Source organism: Gracilinanus agilis, chromosome 3, assembly GCF_016433145.1.
Source record: "Gracilinanus agilis isolate LMUSP501 chromosome 3, AgileGrace, whole genome shotgun sequence".
NCBI lineage: Eukaryota > Metazoa > Chordata > Mammalia > Didelphimorphia > Didelphidae > Gracilinanus > Gracilinanus agilis.
Window position 1 is genome coordinate 84,498,256 of NC_058132.1, and position 19,491 is coordinate 84,517,746.

Consider the following 19,491-nt stretch of genomic DNA (forward strand, 5'->3'; position numbering starts at 1 on the left):
AAGAAAGAAAGAAAGAAAGAAAGAAAGAAAGAAAGAAAGAAAGAAAGAAAGAAAGAAAGAAAGAAAGAAAGAAAGAAAGAAAGAAAGAAAAAGAAAGAGAGAGAGAAGGAGAAGGAAAGAAAAGCTTCTTGAGGGCAAGGACTATATCATCTTAGCTTTTACATTCCCAGCAACTAGCAATATTGGCATTATAAATGCTCATTGATTCATCAATTGAATGATACATATTGTCTTCCCAAATAGAATATACACTTCTCGAAGGCAGGAATTGTTTCATTTTTGTCTTTGTTTCCCCTGTACCTGGGACAATGCCTGCTACAGTTGACAGTAAGTGCTTACTGACTGGTTAATTGATTGCTTGAGGGGATTTTTGGTTAGGTACAGGTTAAAATAGATAAAACTCAGAGAGTCTGAGAATTCTTTAATGGAAGCAGCTCTCCTATTCAGGAACATTTATCCCCTCCCTATTTTTCCTGGCTCAGTCTTCTGGTTAGCATCACTCCCACTCAAAAAGCTGGTACCACTTTTTCCTATCCCTATTATTTCCTGGACTTTGACCTCTACTATGCCCATATATATTATATACCCCTTGCTAGTCCCATCACTGCTTTGGGAATTCTGGTTGTTAGTGCAAGGTTTTTGTGTGTAAGATACTATGTATCTTTCTTATTTCTGATGCACAAGTGACAAAGCTGAGCTCACTGATCACTGTCCATGGTACTGAATACTCTTCAGGATCAAATGAGATCAAATATGTAAAGTGGTACATAGTAAGTAGATGTTTCTTTCCTTCCTTCCTTTCTACCTTACTCACCCAAAGTCCTAGAAGAAAAATCAGAGATTCACAGTATCCCAGTGCTCCAAAGGATCTCAGAGAGTCCCTATTCTAGCCCATATTCAAGTAAAATCCCTCTCTACAATATGCCCTGCAAATAGTCATCAAGCCTTGGCTTAAAGATTTCCCCAGTGAGAAGGGACCCATTAAATGAGCCCATGCTAGTTTTACATAGCTCTGATGAGTAAGAAGTTTCTCCTTACCTCAAGCTTAAATTTGTCTCTTCACAATTTATTATTTTTTGAAGAAGAAGAGGATTGAGGTCATAGGGAACTATGGATGATGATTTGATGAGTTCCCAGAAGTTTGTGAGTTTCCCTGAAGAAATAGGATCATACATTCAGAGCTGGAATGGACCTTAAGAGTTCATCAAGTCCACTCAATTAATTTCAGTGGAGGAATCTGAAACCTAGCGAGGTTAAATTATTTTTCCAGTGTCACACAGTTAGGAGGTCATCACATCTAATTCCCTCATGTTAATAAGATGTTAGTTCTTTTAGGGCAGACTCTATCTCACACTTGTGATTGTATACTCAGGGCCTATTATTGTGTTTGATACATACTAGGTGCTCAATAAGTGCATATTAATTGATTGATTTAATAGGTGAGGAACCCGATGTTTAAGGAAGTTAAACAATTTGCCCAAATTCGTATAGATACAAAATGGCAGATCTGAGATTTGAACCCAGGCCTCTAGTTCCAAATTCAATATCATGTCCATTGTATCATGCTCTGATTAGAATGATAACTCCTGTTGAATATGTGAAGTTTAGCATGGCAGGATTTGCTTATTGCTATGATTTACTTTTTCTAATGCCTACTGGTTTGGGGAATATATGTCATAATAAGCATAAAAGCTGTTCCCCTATCATCTTCAACAGCTTCTCAAAAACTTGGCCCTAAATACTGCGAGGTTCAAATGATTTGTGCTAAGAGCTTGAATATCCATTCAAGAATGCCAGGTTCTCGAGGAACTGGGCATGGCAAAAATTTGGGAAGAAGAACTAAGGAGCAGTCTTAAGAAATGGTAGCCCAATACAAATATGGGGCTATATACATAAGTAATACTAGATTGGTTATTAATTCTTTCTCTATACAGTGCCAAGTTCATGGGGGAGATACCTAGATCCAGAAATCCTCATAATCTTGCCGTTACCTTTTCCATTCACTAGGCTGGGTCATGTCCATGTACACAAGCCATTGTAACTACCAATAATGTTGACAATTAAACCTGGGATGTTGTACCAAAAAGAATATCAATAAGATATGCTCAAGGATTTTCTTCTGGAGTAACTGAATTAGGTGAAGCCAGAGAGTTACATCTTGGTACTCCTACATTCTTTTTGTTTGTTTGTTTTAATGAATCTTTTACTTTATTTTTATTAAATTTTATTTTTTAGAAAAATTTTCCATGGCTACATGATTCATGTTTTTACTTTCCCCTTCACCACCACCACCCCCCCCCACAGCCGATGCGCATTTCCACTGGTCCTACATTCTTGATTCATTGAGTAACTCAAAGATCAAAACTTTGGGGAAATAAGCTATATGTAGATTTATAGATTGAAAGTTGGAAGGGACATTAATGAGCATCTAATCTCACCTCTCATTTTATACTTGGGAAAACCAAGGCTCAGGAAGATGACATAACTTGTCCAAAATCACACAGATGAAAAATGAAGGACCTGGATTCAAATATAGCCCCTCTGACTCTTGATCCAGTATTCATGTCATTTTGCTGTGCTAAGACAGGAAGTTGTTAATTCTTCCAACTTGGTGTGTATCTGACATACTGCAAGACTTGAAGTCTTAGTCTCTACTCTTGCAACTCATTTATCCACCCATTTAGGCACTTTCAATTTCTCTGAAGAAACCCTGATTTCTGACTTAACTGGACCTTTTGCTTTAAGCTTGCAGGAATATTGATGCCAGCTCAGACCTTTTCTCCTGTACCTCCACTTTTCTAGTTAGGAATTAGCCCTGGTGTTCGCTTAATAATAGCGCCTCCTCACCATTCCCTTAGCAGGATACCTTATTTATCCTGAGAACCTTTAATTAAAAATTCCCTGATCTTCTCCCCACAACATGACTGAAGGTATCCAAAGCACATATTCAGGAGCATTTTGTGGACAGTGTTCAAATGTTGCCTAAGTACTGATTAGCGCAAATATTGTCATCCGTTTTATCATCATCACTGTGTTAAGATTAACATTCTCTGGAGAGTTAATTTATAGTTATTTATTAAATAGTGAAAAGTGGGTCCATCACGTGACTGGTCCTTTAGCTCACTGCTTACCTCACATCTCCATTCACTTCCATTGCTTGGCCAGAACAGCCTGCTGCTTGGCCATGAAAAAGTATGTGAGCTTCCATGATCCATAACTTATTGCCCCAACACACACACACACACACACACACACACACACACACACACACACACACACACACACCCTATGACATCACTTTTTCTAGGTTCCCCTGATTAGAGAGAATTGACCTCTGTCTAGGTCAGAGGCCAATCTTTCACACACCGAGTCCCTTGGGACATATTCCTGGATGCCAGGGATCCACAAGGCTTCTGGCATCCTTCCAGAGTATGCATGTGTCTCCCTTATCTAGATAAACCTCAGGCCTTGTTTTTAATTCCAATAAAAGGGTGAAAGCTGAATGGAAATGCAATTCAGTAGAGTAACACCCCACGACTGATCTTAGGGTACCAAGAAAAGGGATGCAAACTGTATTCATTTCTTCCAAATGTTTGTAAACAAGTAGAAAGCTGTAGGACACACTTGCCTGGCTTATATCTAGATGAAACAGACAGACAGACAGACAGACAAAGTAAATGAGTGAGTGAGTAAGTATTTATTAGAACTTACTCATAGGCCAATGATGGGCAACCTTTTGAGCTTGGTGTGTCAAAATTTGCCCAAAAACTGAGCATAACTCAGGTGGTGTGCCACTTTGAGAAAAAAGTTATAATTTTGCGATATTTATAGTTTAGTGACCAAAATGTATAATTGTAATGTAAACTATATTTAATAAACCAAAATAGGTAAATTAATATAGGTAGAATTGTCGTATATAGTGCACAGAGTGTCTACACTACACTACAACAAATGTTTCATCCTTGGTATGCAGTCCCATACTTCTCTGTATGCATGTGTCTGTGTGTCATCAAAAAAGGCTACGCATGTCAGTGCTGACATGCATGTCATAGGTTTGCCATCATCATCATAGGCACTGTATGAAGTGCCAAGTATAAAAATTCAAGCAAGCAAGACAGCTTCTGCCCTCAAGGAGCTTACATCCTAACTGGAGAAGATAATGCAAAAAGGTCAACCGAAGTCCCAGGGGATGGAGATGGGGTAGAAAGCCAGAAGGTAAATAGACTAGGGCCAAGAAGAGGTGCAGAGACCTGGACTCTGTCAGTCAATAAACATTTATTATTTTCTTCCTCAATATCTAGCACTGGGCTAAGCACTGTTGATACAAATATTTTTTAAAATACCCAAAACAACAACCAAACAGACACATCCTTCTATAATTTAATGGGAGAGGATAACACACAAAAGACAACTGAAAACTGGCAGCATTGGGGGCAGGGAGATAAGATAGAAAAGAAAGATAAGTCAAAAGTTCATCTTTTAAAGCTGAGGCCAGAGTGAAGAAGTCCAGATTATTGGTAAGAAGGATGTGGTGGTGATGATCTGAGAAGAGAAGAGAAGGATGAAGTTCTATGTATTTTTAAGGTACAATTTTGTACAAACCTTAGCTATAATCCTTCTAGACTATCAGAAATCAGTAGAAGTCCATAGTGGTTGCAGACAAATTATTTCATGTATCTTGTGATAATAGATATGGTGTGCAGGGTTTTATCTTTTTAGACACAAGGAAAAGAGGTCCCCAGCAACTACCTAAAGAGGAGTCTGTCCTTCATATACACCCGCAATATGGGTGCCTGTGTCTCCTGGACATCTTGTTAACACATAGATGCTATCAGGGAAGAGGGTTCTCACAACAAATCAATAGGGCAAATAAGGGGAAATCATCTGCTCTTTATGACTGTGTTGTGTTATCCAAGTAGAGAATTAAATCTCATCAACCAGTACAAATGATTTCTATAGCGGTTCATAAGCCTCCTCTTCAGAGTCAATTTGGGAAATGTACAATGTCATTCTAGGATGGAGTAGTAGTACCATTGCCATTGTAGTTCACATACCACTTTAGCTGTGTTCACTGTCTCACCCCCTTAAGATTAGGTGTCCCAAGTTTATGTATTCTTCCCAAACTGAAGGGTTTGGGCTCTGACTTATAGCAAGGCTGTCCTCATAGAAATGCATGGGCCATTGGCTAAGTGGGCTGCTAGGTGGCCTGGCATGCCTTAGAACAGGCATACCATTAGCCCTTCCCATAGGTACACTAATACATGGTTGGTGGAGCTGTGAATTGATCTAGCCCTTTTGAATAGCAATTTGGAACTATATTTTAAAAGTCACTAAACTGTTCAATCTGATTCAGCAATTTCATTACTAGGACTACACCCCAAAGAGATCAAAGAAATAGAAAAAAGACTCACAAGTAGCAAAGAACTGGAAATGGTACCCATCAATTGGAGAATGGCCAAACAAATTATGGTGAATATAATGGAATATTATTCTACCTTAAGAAATGATAAAGGGATAAGTTCAGGCAAACTTGGGAAGACTTGTATAAACTGACAGAGTAAATGAAGTGAGCAGAACACGAAAAACAATTTACACCATAACAACATTATAACAAAAACATTAAGGAAGACTAAAGAATTCAGATCAATGCTATGACCAATAATCATTTCAGCAGCCTATCCATCTCCTGAGAGTGAAGTGATGAATTCAAGCATGATACATAATGAGACACATATTTTTCAGACATAGCCAGTTTGGACCTTTGTTTTGCTTAACTATGTATATTTGATACAAAGATTTTGCTTTCCTCTCTTTCAGTTTTGGGGAGTCTGGCAGGGAGATGAAAGGGGAGAGAGGGATCTAGCAATAAGTTTACTAAAACAGAAAGAAAAAAGTAGTAACCAAGGGTCAACAAAGTACAAGGACAGAAGGAATATCAATAGGAAACATAGACAAGCAGGATAGTTTTGAAAGTAACATATTGCATGTGTTGTGTGCTTAGTGAGAAAGAAACAAGCTCTACGTCATGGGTGCAGATTCCTAGCCATATGTATAGTCTTGCTTTTTGGTATGCTGTATACATGAAAATGCTCATGTTATTTTGTTAAATTTAGAATAATAAAATACAAACCGCTGTTCCTCCCTCTTCGTCTTCAGAGGCAATAGTAATGTACTTTGTCTACTTAAATAGGTAATCTCTTATTCAGGAGAGCTATAGCTGATGGTGACTGTGCTTTGCTGCTGGGGTAGAGAATAAACGTGGAGGAATTTCTCATTAATGGAGCTAGCTAGCACTGGTCAGTTGTCAGTGATTGATGATGCTTGGCTCACAGACTGTATCTGAGACAGTGTTTAATCTGAGACCACCTTAATTAGAAAAATGGAAGAATAATGAGGGAGGTTAGTGGGGAAAAAATGAAAACAAAGCCAACATCATAAATAACTCATGTATGAGCCCCTTAAAAGCTTCACCCAGAAAAAATATTTCTGAAGCCTAGCTAAGAAGTAGAACCCTATCCCTAACTTAATCCTATTCTATTCCCTCCCTTGGAATCTGCCTCCCTATAAAAGATCTCTCACTGTCTGAGCCATACCCTATCCAGGTGACTAATGTCCACATTATCCAGAGGGTGGGCAGATTATCTCAGTTATTCCTTTTGATTTCAAGGTAGCTAACGCCAAGGTTACGTGCAGTAATGAGCTTGTATTGGGAGACCTTCTGGTGAGCAGCATGACGGAAGCACGGTTCCTCATTGTTGTTAACCCAGAAATCTCTGCTTGTAGAGAACTGACATTTACAAGCTTCCCGCTTGTCTAGTGGAGGCTTAGAACCCCATTGCTGATCTCACAGGTTCTGTTTATGGTGAAGCTGTTCACATCAGAATGAGACAAGTGGTAGGTGTCTGAGATGTCAGACTTCACAACCTCACACTGTCCATACACTACCTGGAGCAAAAAATACAGATGTTCTTGTGAAATCAGAACAGAATTTAACACCAAGTGAGACAAAGGAAAGCAGCCTTTGTCTCCCCCTACCAATCTGCTCTGTGAATGATGGTCTGATATGGTGTTTAGTATGTTGAATATGGAATTAGAGAGTATGATTTGAGCTCCAGACTCTGTCTTTTAGTGACTGTCTGCTATCACTTATTGACCTGTCTTTGACAGGTTTTTTTTACCTCTTAGGACCTCAATTTCCTCATCTGTAAAATGGGAAGGAAGGAATAGATGACCTAGGATAGTTCTCCAACTATAAAGCTATAATGAAGTGCCCTATGGGATAGTCAGGCTGAGCAACTATGGAATAAAGGAAGTCAGACAAAACAGAAATCTACCATAGGATTACAGAGTTACATCTGGATGGGACCTTCAGATTAGGAGAAGAGGCCAGCAGGGAAGAAATGATTTGCCCAAGATCACGCATTAAATAGTGACTAAGGTGGGATTGGATCCCAATTTTTCTGGATCCTGAATCCAATACTCTATCTACTCTACCACCATGTTTCCTTACTTTGGTACTTAAGACACTTAGATGGATTTCTGACCTTGTCAGTGTTATCACTTCCTTCCTCTACCATTGCTGAATAGAATTTCTGCACAACTTCTCTTCCTGAATAACTCTTACTCATGTCTTTCTTTAAATATCCTAAAGGGTATCAACCCAACATACCAGACACCTCTTCTTTAGCATCCATCATATTAGAAAATGGGCTATACTTGTAGTCAGAAAATATCTGAGTCCAAATCTCCTCTCTGACTTTTACTGAAATTTATTGATATTTTCTCTGGCTGTCCCCAATGCTTAGCATGCTCTCCCTCCTTAACTCTGCTTATCAACCTCCCTGGCTTCCTAGAAGTCTCACCTAAAATCCCATCTTTTACCTCAGTCCCTCTTAATTCTAATGCCTTCCCTCTGTCAATTATTTCCTATTTATCACTTGCTTTGTAAATTTTTGTTTCCATATCTTCTCCTGTATTCACTTGTAAGCTCCTTGAGGACAAGGACTGTCTTTTACCTCTTTTTGTGTCCCCAGTGCTTAGCACAGTGCCTGGAACATAGCAGATGTTTGGAAAATATTGATTAATTGATTGGTTGTCTATGTGACCTTGAGTCAATCATTTGATCTCTCAATGTCTTAATTTTTTAAATGGGGACAAGAATATTTATTTTAAATATTTTAAATGGGGACAACTATTTCACAGGATTTGGGGGGAGCAATTTAATTGTAAAGTGCTTTTTAGTCCTTGAAGCCTGCAAAAATGCTAGTTATCATTATTATCATCATCAGTATTATTATTATTATCAAGTTGTCTTGTCTCTTTTCTATCATTCTTGATTTATGACTGGCCTACCTTCTTTCCCAATAATAGGTATTCTGGATGTTTTATTTTATCTCACAACTACAACTGATTGATAACAACAATGTTGCAGCATGTTACTTGTAGTGCACACATAAGGGCGTCCCAAATGTCTCAGTGTGGTTTTAATCTTTTAAACCTCACTTTTTTTCTATTGCCCTTTGATTTACTTGTGACTTTGATTCTTCTAAGATTCTCCTATTCCATGACTCATCACTTTTACTAATAATTTCACCCAACTTTACTCATGTCTTGTAGCCAAAGCTTATCTTACAAGTTTGAGCCCAGATTTTTGTGCATTTCTGCAACATTCTCTGAGGTGGAGCAGGGGAGCAGGGAGAGAGAGGGAGAGAGACAGACAGACAGACAGAGAAAGACAGAGACAGAGACAGAGAAGGAGAGAGAGAGAGAGAAAGAGAGAGAAGGGAGAGAGAAGAAGGGAGAGAGAAGAAGAAAGAGAGAGAGAGAGACAGACAGACAGACAGACAGACAAAGAGACCAGTTTGATAGGCTATTTGTCCAGTTACATGGCTTAGTCTGGACCACATCCATTTTTTTCCACTTTGTTTTTCAAGTACAAATGGGTAAATCAGAAATCACTCTCTGTAGATTACAGAGAATTTCTCTGAGGATAATATATAGCATTCCCAAGCTTGATGCATGTTATTCCTGATGAGATGACATTTTCAGAACCTACTCATCAATAAGAAATTCTACATAGAATCAGAAAATTGAAAAGTGCCTCAAAACCCATCTATTCTTTCCAATACCTAAACAAGAATTCTCATACAACATATGTGATGATTGGTCATGCAGCCTTTATTTGATAACTTCCAATGAAGGAGAATCGCCATTATCCCATGAAAATCTATTTCAGTTTTGGAACTTTCTTCAGTGTTAGACTGTTTTTCTCTTATAGTGTCTCATATTCCTTACAGATTCCACAAAGTGCTCCTGGTATTTCCCCAGGGGCCAAAGAGGACTAATATAATCCCTCTTTTCTATTGACTACTTTCAAATACTTGAAGACAACTATTATTTCCCCCTAAGTCGTTTCTTCTTGAAGCTAAATATCTCAAATTCCTTCAACTGATCATCATATAGCAATTATCTTCCTCTACATATCCAGGTATTTATCAATGTCCTTCCAAAAATCTGGCACCCATATCTGAAAACAGTATTCAGAATGGGCTCTAACCAAGCTCAGAGGACAGCAGAATTCTCTCTTCCTGTGTTCAAAACTCTATATCTCTGTTAATGTGCCCTAAGATCATAGAAGCATTTTTGTCTGCTAATCTGTACTGCTGACTCAAATTGAGTCTTTGGTATGCTAAAATTCCCAGATCTTTTGAGATGAACTGTTCTCTTATCTAGTACTTTAAAGTTGGTTTTTAAATCCAAATGTAAGATAAATTTTACATTTATCCTTATTAAGTTTCATCTTATTACCTTTGGCCAGTGTTCTAACTTTTGTCTAGGTCTTTCAGAATGTAATCTCCATCATGCAATGCATTAGCGAGTGTGTCTAGCTTTTTGTCCTTTCTCATTTGATCTAAATATCCAAATTATTGATAAAAGTGTTCAACAGCAAGGAGCCAAAGGCAACTCACTGAGGGCCCTCCACTAGAGACTTCATTCCAAATTGGCATTGAACCATTAATGACTACATTTTATGTCTAGTTCTAAATTCATCTAACTATACTATTGGCTAGTCTTTATCTCTCTCATCTTGTCCAGAGACAGGTAGGTTGAGCAATGGGTAGAGCACTGGGTCTGCCATCAGGAAAACCTGAACTCAAACTCAGCCTCTGATTCCACTTAATTGTGTGGCTCTGTTCAAGTCACTAAATTTCTGTTTACTTTAATTTTTTCAACTATAAAATAGATATAATAATAATAATACCTATGGAAGAACAATTAATTTCTTTTTTTAAACAGTACCTGTCTCCCAGAGTTGGTGTGATGACCAAATAAAGTAATACAGTTGTGACCCTATAGATCTTCTTGCCCATGGTTAACCACAGGAAAAAAATGAAAAAAAATTGGAAATTTTGGAACATTCCAGAAAATAAAAAAATAAGTGTTTCATAAATTTCAAAGCACCCACCAAACAAGTACAGACAACAACATGGTGAAGTCCACCATCCACCATGAGCATGACTCATCTTCCTTTGTCTTCATACCCATGCTCCCGTGTAAAACTTTCCTTCAGTCTGACTCTAGGGTTCTCACTGTTCAAATTCACTGTTGTGTCATTATAGGAATCTGTGTAAGAAAACCCTTATTTACTAAAAGAATGACCCCAAAGTATGAGAGTAGTGGTGCAGTTGTATCCCTATATCCACTGACCAAGTAATCACTGATTCAGCCAACCATAGTTAACAGTAGGGTTATATTATATTATTATATTATATATTAACAGTAAGATTATATTCTTGGAATGTATCCTTTGTGGATATGGGGACCCTATTGTATTTTTAAAGTGTTTAGCATAGTGTCTCAAAAATAGTAAGTGCTTAAAAATGTTTGTTTCCTTTTTATCTTTCTTCTACAAGAATTCCATGAAAGATTTCATTATATACCTTATTAAAAATGTTGGTAAACTATATTTACAAAATGACCCTGATATACTAGTTTAGTAAACTTGTCCAAAAAAAAAAGGAAATCAGATTAGTCTGTTCTGACCTGTTTTTAAAGAAATTATGCTGGCTTGCTTTTCTAGTTGGTCATGAACCATCCTTTTACTAATATTTTCTAGGATAATCTACAAATTTAAACAAAATTCACCACCCTATGACTTCCAGGCTTTATTTTTCTTCCCCTTTTGGAAAATAAGGACATTTTGCCTTTCTCTGTTCCTATAGCACCTCTTCCATTGTCCATAACCTTTCAAAGATTATTGACAGTTGTTCAGGAATCATGTGTATCACTGATTCTTTCAGTAACCTGGCATGTAGTTTATATGAGCCTCATGACATCTGAAGTATTTTCCAGACTTATTATACATTATTCCTCTTATTGATTCTTTCAGTTCCTTATAAAATATACTTCCTATTCCATGTCCATGCCTTTACATAGGTTGTCTGCCTCTGCTAGCATGCATATCTCCCCTTCCTCCACTTCTCAGAATCCCTAGTTTCTTCTAGTTCTCAAGTGCTACCGTCTTCTCCAAGAAGCCTTTCCTGATTCTCCAGATACTAGTGACCCCTAGAAATTTCTCTTTGCATTTATTTTGTATCTATCTTGTGGATATTCATATCAATAATATTAATTTATCTTCTCTGGTAGAAGGTAAACTCTCCAAGGGCAGGAAAGATTACATTTTTATCTTTGCATCCTCAGTACCTAGAACATAGTAGTCATTTAAATACATGTCCATTGATGGATTGACAGATGTGAACTTATCAAAGGCATCTATGCACTTTCTTACTATCTAGCAGATTGTTTTGCATTTCAAGCTCCCGTTAGTTATTTACTTTTCTTCTCTCCTTCCATCTATTTGGAAACTTGTTTGGATTCTATTTGGAATTCTTCATGACACTGATGAACACCCTAGGTGAACATATGTCGTCTTGTTTTATGCTTCGCTTGATGTCAGTACTCAGCGGATTGTTGAACAATGTTATCTCCATAGTCACATCTGTCATAGACTCTTGTATAATTTAATATATGTAGAGGAGAGAGTTTGAAAAGAACCTTCAAAGATGCATTTTTCTGCTAAGTCTATTGGATTTTATAAATAATTAAATATTCTATAGATTGGAAATTTATATTTTCCATTCTTTTAAATCAATTATATGACCAGAAAGTTTCCAACAATTATTGGAAAAACTGATATGTTCCCTCCCTTATGTTTTCATTAAATATACCTTCCACATATGCATAGAACCTTGTCAAAAAAAGGCTTTGTTGGAATTAGAAAGTAAGCATATTAGCTAATAGTTGCTGATGATTTCTTCGTTACCTTTTGGAGGTGTGTGGACATTAGATCCGTGATCTTTTCGATGCTTTTGGAATCCTTCTATCTTTGAGACATTTTGAAAAACAAGTCGTGAGTCTTTAAAACTGTGTCACTTCCTTCATGGTTTTTCTCTTTGTCTATGATCAGGGCTGGCTGTCTTCCCAGCTCAATCTTCTTAGGAGCCATTTCTATTTTCTCACACAACACCTTAGGAGGTGGTAGAGCCCATGTGGTATTTCTACTAGGAGAGGCAATGTGACATAGTGGATGGAGTGCTGGACTTGGAGCTTGAGAATTCCAGGTTTGACTCCTCTCTCAGATATTAGCCTGAACTAGCACTCCATTGGTCCAACCTTTAAGAACCTAGGGTCTCCTCGAACACAAATGAGGCTTTTAAGTAGATGACTCTCCACATGGAGAAAGTATTTTAAGACCCTTGGCCTTTTTTTAAACTTGCTTTTGAAATGTATTACCCCCAAACATTTAAGGGTGGACCTGAAAACCCCTAACCTTATTGAGTCTCAAGTTGATCATTTATAAAAATCAGGAAAATTAAAGTACCCATGTCTCAGAATTTTTGAGGCTCAAAAGAGCATTTTGCAAAACTTACAGCATTATATAAATGTTCATTATTATTATCAGTGATGACAATAAATCACAGTAGAAGGAGAGGCAAATCTATTTAATTTCAAGTTTATTGTCCTTCTAGCCTCATTAAATGAATTCAATAAACATTTTTAAAGTACCTACTATGTGCCAGGCACTACACTAAGTGCTAGGGATATAATTAGGAAAAAAGAAAGACAGTCCCTACCTTCAAGGAGTAATTGCTTTATCTGTATTTCACAGCATGATCTGTCTAGTCACATCTCATGCCAAGGCCTCAAGATTTTTTCTTCGTCATTTTTTGTTCTTTTGTCAGACGACACTGTCCAAAATCTTCATTCTTGCACTTCTTTAATAATTTGCAATTAAGTGTGTTTAAACTAATGTTCACCGTGGCCTTTATACCTATACGACTGGCAAGAAGAATAAGGTTTGCTGGTTAAGGTGAATTTTGGTGAATTAAAACTTTCTAAGAAGTGGTAATAGTAAAAATCAGTGGGTTTTTTTTTCTTTTTCTCATTTTTCATAGTTGACAGCTTGTTTTAAAAGGTCAGGTCAAGGCTCCTGTAATTGCATGTGGTGTCTTCCCATCTTTATCCTTTCTTCTAACTTGGTATTGATTTTCACCTGTATTCTAACTGGTCTATGATCAGACTGAGTGTAAATAGCTGATTTTGAAATGGCTATTGCATTTGGAAATAGTCATTTACTGACTTTTAGGTAGGCAAAATAGCCAATTTCATTTTTCATAGTTTGACATAGCCAAAGAATCCACCACTTAGTGCCCAGCCTACTGCTGATTTGCTTTTCCAAATTTGCTGGCCCTTGGACAGCACTAGTACTTAAAGTCACTCTAGCTTATTAGGACCTGCCTGCACCAGCCCTCCTATGGTCCAACTTTTAAGAACCCAGGGTCTCCTTGACACCAATAAGGAATTTAAATAGATGACTCTCTTCTTGGAGAAAGTATTTTAAGACTCGTGGCCTTTTATTTACTTGTTTCTCAAATGTACTACCCCAAAACATTTTCTCCATCTTTCATAATACCTGCCTTTGCAATGAAGTCACAAAATATCAAAGTGTATGTTGATTTCATTTGGATGATCCTGACATTTTTTAAGGAGAATTTCTATGTCTTTTGTTTTCCATGATGGATGACGGAACACTAGTGCCGTGGCTATCTGTATGCTCATGCCCAAAACTTATATAGTCCTTTAAGGTTTACAAAGCACTGTACATGTGTTATCTCATTTATTCCTTACAGTAGTCCAGTGAGTAGGTACTATTATTATCCCTGTTTTATGGATGATGAAACTGAGTCTGAGACAGATCAAGTGACTTTTCCCAGAATCATACAACTAGTTAAATGTCTGAAGCAGGATGCAAACTCAGATTTTCCTGACTTCAAATCTAGGGTTCTAGTCATTGCTAACACTTAGCTAGCTAGTTAACATTGAAATGCTGTATAGTAAAGAGTTCATAATATCATCTGGATAGAGATGAATGTTTGTAGCAGATACTAGACTCTGATCAACTGCAAGGAATCACTTGTGGTTATTGTACCACAGAGAGGAAAAAAATCATGAATTTGGCAATACTAGGGCACTTTCCTCATATGTACCCCTTTTGCTTTCCATGGTAGGAAAGCGTGGAAATTCTATTCCTAGTGCTTCATCTCTTTCCAGTCCTACAACTAGGGTAAGATGTCATTCTATATATCTTTTATGAATAAAATTTATGATCACTTGAGAGGAATGATGCCTAAGATCCCATAGTGAGCTCTCTGCCCTAAGTAGTATTTCTTGCATTCACTCATTCAATTTCCATTCAACAGACTTTTACAGAGCATCTGCAACATATAAAGTTTTGTGCTTGGTACTTCAGGAAATACAAAGATAGATGGATGAATGGATGGATGCATGGATGCATGAATGCATGAATAATCAGTAAATCAATAAACATTATTGAGCACCTACCTATGTGTCAGGTACCATGTTAAGTATTAAAGATACAGTAGGCCCCTTTTTCTGTGGTTTTGCTTTTCACGGTTTATAATATCTATAGCCAATCCAAAGCTCTGGAGGTCTTCCTGGAAGAATGGAAGTCTGCCTGAGGCAGTGGTTTACCCCCTGTGGCAGTCTCTTTTGCTTCCATTTTTACTCTTTTAAGGGTTTTTGTGGGAGGGGAGGCCACATATCACCAATATGAGGGGCAGGAGCAGGGAGTGAGAGCACATGTATATGGGGATCAGCAGGCGATCATTTATATCCACAATTTTGGCCATCTACAGTAGGTCTTCAAATATACTCCCTGCAGATGTGGGGGTCCCGCTATACAAAGAAAGACAAAAGAGAGTCCCATCCCTCGAGGAGCTTACATTCTAATAGAGGAAGACAGTATACAAAAGGAAACAGAAAAGCACTGGGGTTGAGTGTAGGCTTGGGAGCATGATGAAATCCAGTGCACTAGAGCTGTGTTGAAAATGAAGAGATGGATGACCTAGGCTGCTTCCTTAACTGAAGGATGGTATGAGAAGTTCCCCAAGCCTATAACTTTGCTCATAATGTTTCCTTTTCTGAGAACATCTTCCCATTCTTTCTGCCTATTGAAATCCTTTGAAGTCCTGCTCAATGGCATATCCTCTATGAAGCCTTACTGAATCTCAGCTGGTAATTGAAAGATCTCTAAACTCAAAACACTTTGTGTTTCTCTTAAACCTTATCATATCCTATTTTGTTTCTTAAGAATAAGCATTTATGTGGTTCTTAAACATTTCCAAAGCTCTTTACATAAGTCATCTCATTTGATCTTTATAATAAACCTGGGGGTAGTTAGATACTTTTATTACCCCCAAATTATAAGTGAATAAACTGAGACAGAGAGGTCAAGTGACTTGCCTACAGTCACAGCTAATAAGTGTTTGAGGCAGGATTTGAACTCAGGTCTCCCTGGCTCCAAATCCAATATTCTATCTAATTGAGCCACTTAGCTGCCTCTATAGATATTTGTATGTGTTTTTTCTCCATTATTAGACTATAAGCACCTTTAGTTCATAAGCTATCTTTTATTCATCTTCATGTTTTTTCTTTACCCCACTCCACCCCCCACCTCACAACCCAGTGACCAGGAGAGTAGGGGCTTAATAAATATTGAGTGATTGGGTTTACCAGAGAGATTACTCTGTCAGTATGTTTAAACTGGATTAGAGAGGTGAGAGGCTAGGAGAAAAGAGATCGATGGAAAGGTTCTTAATATAGACTAGGTGAGAGGTACTGAGAACTTCAAGTAAGGTGGTGGCTATAGAAAAGGAGAGGAGGACACTGATTTAAGAGATAGTTCAAGGGCAGAATTGACAGGATGTGGTCAGTGGTTGCTCATGGCAAATGAGGAAGAAGGAATCAAAGATAATTTGAAAGTTACTTGTCTGGCTGACTAAAGGATGGTGGTTTCTGACGTCCAGGTCATCAGGGATACAAAGAAGGATAACACCCCATCCGAACCAGAGCCAGGGCAGGGCAGAGCATGGCCTTGGACGAGGGCACCGGTATTCTTGGGGTGCGCATCTTTCCCATGGCTGAAGTTCTATCCTGCCATTCTCACACCTTACTTACTCAACAAAACGGTGACATTTGTCTTGGTTGAACTATTCCCTCTCCATCCCCCAGAATCCTGTTACTGTGGCACCTCTCTCCCAGAACTCACTTTGCCATTTTCCCCTGCCCCATACCTGCTGCCTCCATAACTTCTACTTCCTTCAGAAAGTTGTGGGGTTGGAGATCAGCAGCTATGCTGTGAGATGAGGGGAGACTGGGGAGAAACAGGCCCCTTCTCTCCTACCATGGCAGCCCTGAGTCAGATTATCTGGTTTCTCACACCACCAACAACTGATTTTGTTTCAGGTACAAGAAATCCCAGTTACAACTCTCTACACCTTCATGAACCTATGAACCTTGTTAGGAATAAGGGCTAGCTAAGTACACTTGAAACATGGATCAATAGCAAGAGTTAAACAACATGAAAAAACATTATTACATGAAATGCTATCATACAATAGGCAACGAGTATTGATGTGCAAAGCAGACCCTAAGTGATATCGATGAATGGGAAGATCACCGTGGGTCGAGGAGCTGGACCTTAAAGGATGGGAAAAATGTGGAGTCAGAGAAATGGAGTAGAGTATGAATCAGAGAGGATACCTTGAACCAAGGCACTGGGTGGGATGGGAAGTACACAAAGCCTATTTGTGGGATGGAGGAACTGGAGTAGACACCTCCTTCCTCCTCCCTATGTGCTCAGCTCCAGTCTCTGCATGGAGCGGTGACTCCTCATGCATGAGACTTCTCTTGACAGCTCCTAGGCTGGAGTGGCAACAAAACAAATGTAAAGAGAAAACAAGCACTTTACAAGCATCCTTTAGAAGAGGTTGTCGCTGAGCTTTGCAGAAACACTTCAGGCAGCGCTCACCAGGCAGGGGCCTCTTACTGCTCCCACAGCGCCCAGCTCCCATCCTCCTCACCAGGCGGGGACTTTTACTGCTCCCATGGTACCTCACTCCCATCATCCTCCCCGGGAGGAGATGCACCAATTGTTGCTGTTGTTTTTAAATTAAATGCCTTCCTTTTCCACCCTCCCCAGGGACTCAACCAAATTCAGCTCCATCGTCTCTGGCCAATACTGACCCACCAGCGCTTTTGTTACTGTAAAGATTCCATGGGTAGAATCTAAGGTCAGGTTCTTGGGACTATAAACACTGATTCTCAGAAGTGGAAGGCATTTCTGAGGGATCTAGTATACAGTCCACTGGGTGATAGAATCGCCTCAAGAGTCTCCTTGGCAGGGGACTATCCTGCCTTTGCTTTTCTCTGTACATATATGTTTGCTTGTGGCCTCCACCATCTGATTGTAAGTTTCTTGAGGACAGGAACTGTCTCTTCCTTCTTTTTTTGCATTCCCCAGTGCTTAGCACAGTGCCTGGCACTTTGTAGATGCTCAATAAATGCTTATTGCCTAACTGACTGGAATATCTTCCAGGGAAGAGAAGCTTACTGTTTGGTGCAGTGGAAAGAACATTGAACTTGAACAATCTGAGTCCAAAACTTGTCTCTGTTACTTTTTATTTGTGTTGTTACTATTCTGGGTCAGTCACTTCACTCATCTGTACCTCAGTTTCCCCATCTGCAAAATAAAGGGATTGAACTAAATGTTCTCCAAGGTTCTTTCTAGCTCTAAATCTGTGAACCTATCATCCTAAGTTCTTCAAAGGCAGCCCACTTTAATGTTTATTTGGAACCTCAATTTATCCCCCTGTTACTTTCATCCGTGAGTCCTAATTCTGCCTTTGGAGTCTACTTTCTCTTCCCCACAAAAAAACTCTTTAGATATTTGAAGACATACATTATCACACATATACACACACATGAATGTACAAACACATGCACACATCAAATCTTTTTTTCTAGGCTTCACTCTCTGGTAACATTGATTCATTTTACTGCTATCTTCTAGAGACAATGGCTCTATTGGCAGATCATATGGGAATTTTAAATAGGGGGTGGGGATGGGGAGGGTAAGAGATTTTGGGGAATGATGGTAGCATCCACTGAAGTCCTCTCCATCAGATAATGGAGGGGGCCACGGAATTACACCTGTCTTCATTTATAGGCCAACCCCCAAACCAAATCAACAAAATCCTTTAGTAATACTCCCTATTCCTAAACCCAGCAATATCCACATTGGATCCAAATACCGGAAGGATCCTTGTCTGTTAAGGCTAAGAGTCCACCTGCACTCCCATACACTTCAAGTACCTGCTGAGCTGGGCATAGTTACTATATTTCAAAATATTTTATGGAAGTTACCAGCTATAAAATAAAATAAAAAATGCTTCTCATAAGTCTGTGTAAAATACTTCTACCCTAGATCCATAACTCGCAGTGTATATGGTAACGTGTGCTCTGCTAGCTCACCAGGCCCTTGTGCTGTTTCTTTGTCTGCAGCGGATGACGCCTGTGGAGGGACCCTGAGGGGTCAGAGTGGCATCATTTCCAGCCCCCACTTCCCCTCTGAATATGGCAACAATGCAGATTGCACATGGACCATCCTCGCAGAACTGGGAGACACCATCGCCCTGGTCTTCATCGACTTCCAGTTGGAGGATGGCTATGACTTTCTGGAAGTCACTGGGACAGAAGGCTCCTCACTTTGGTAAGAGTGATGCTTTTTTTTTTTTTGGCCTTCCCTCCATGTTAATTTTTAACAGCAGAAATTTACTGCTCCCAGATTCCTAGTCTCCCCTGAACACTTGTACCTGCAGAGAAATGTCACGGCTGGCTGTTAGAGATACTATTAGAGTGTTCTAAGTACACGGTAATGAGAAATCACTGCATATTTTTTATAGGCCAGTTAAGTTTTACAGTGATTGGTGTATGATTTGAAGCATGTCCTTGCTGAACATTTTCATGATGGTCTCCACTTGAGTAACTTGCTTTAAAAGAGAAAAAGAGAGAGAGAGAGAGAGAGAGAGAGAGAGAGAGAGAGAGAGAGAGAGAGAGAGAGAGAGAGAGAGA

At 38.8% G+C, this 19,491-nt stretch overlaps 1 protein-coding gene across 1 annotated transcript in view; it reads left to right on the forward strand.

Moving 5' to 3' along the window:
• Positions 1-19,491, forward strand: part of CSMD2 (CUB and Sushi multiple domains 2) — a 1,000,214-nt gene that overhangs the window by 334,596 nt on the left and 646,127 nt on the right. The window contains exon 5 of the mRNA XM_044668787.1: positions 18,922-19,129. Coding sequence (XP_044524722.1) covers positions 18,922-19,129 — 208 coding nt within the window. The remainder of the gene's footprint in view (positions 1-18,921; positions 19,130-19,491) is intronic.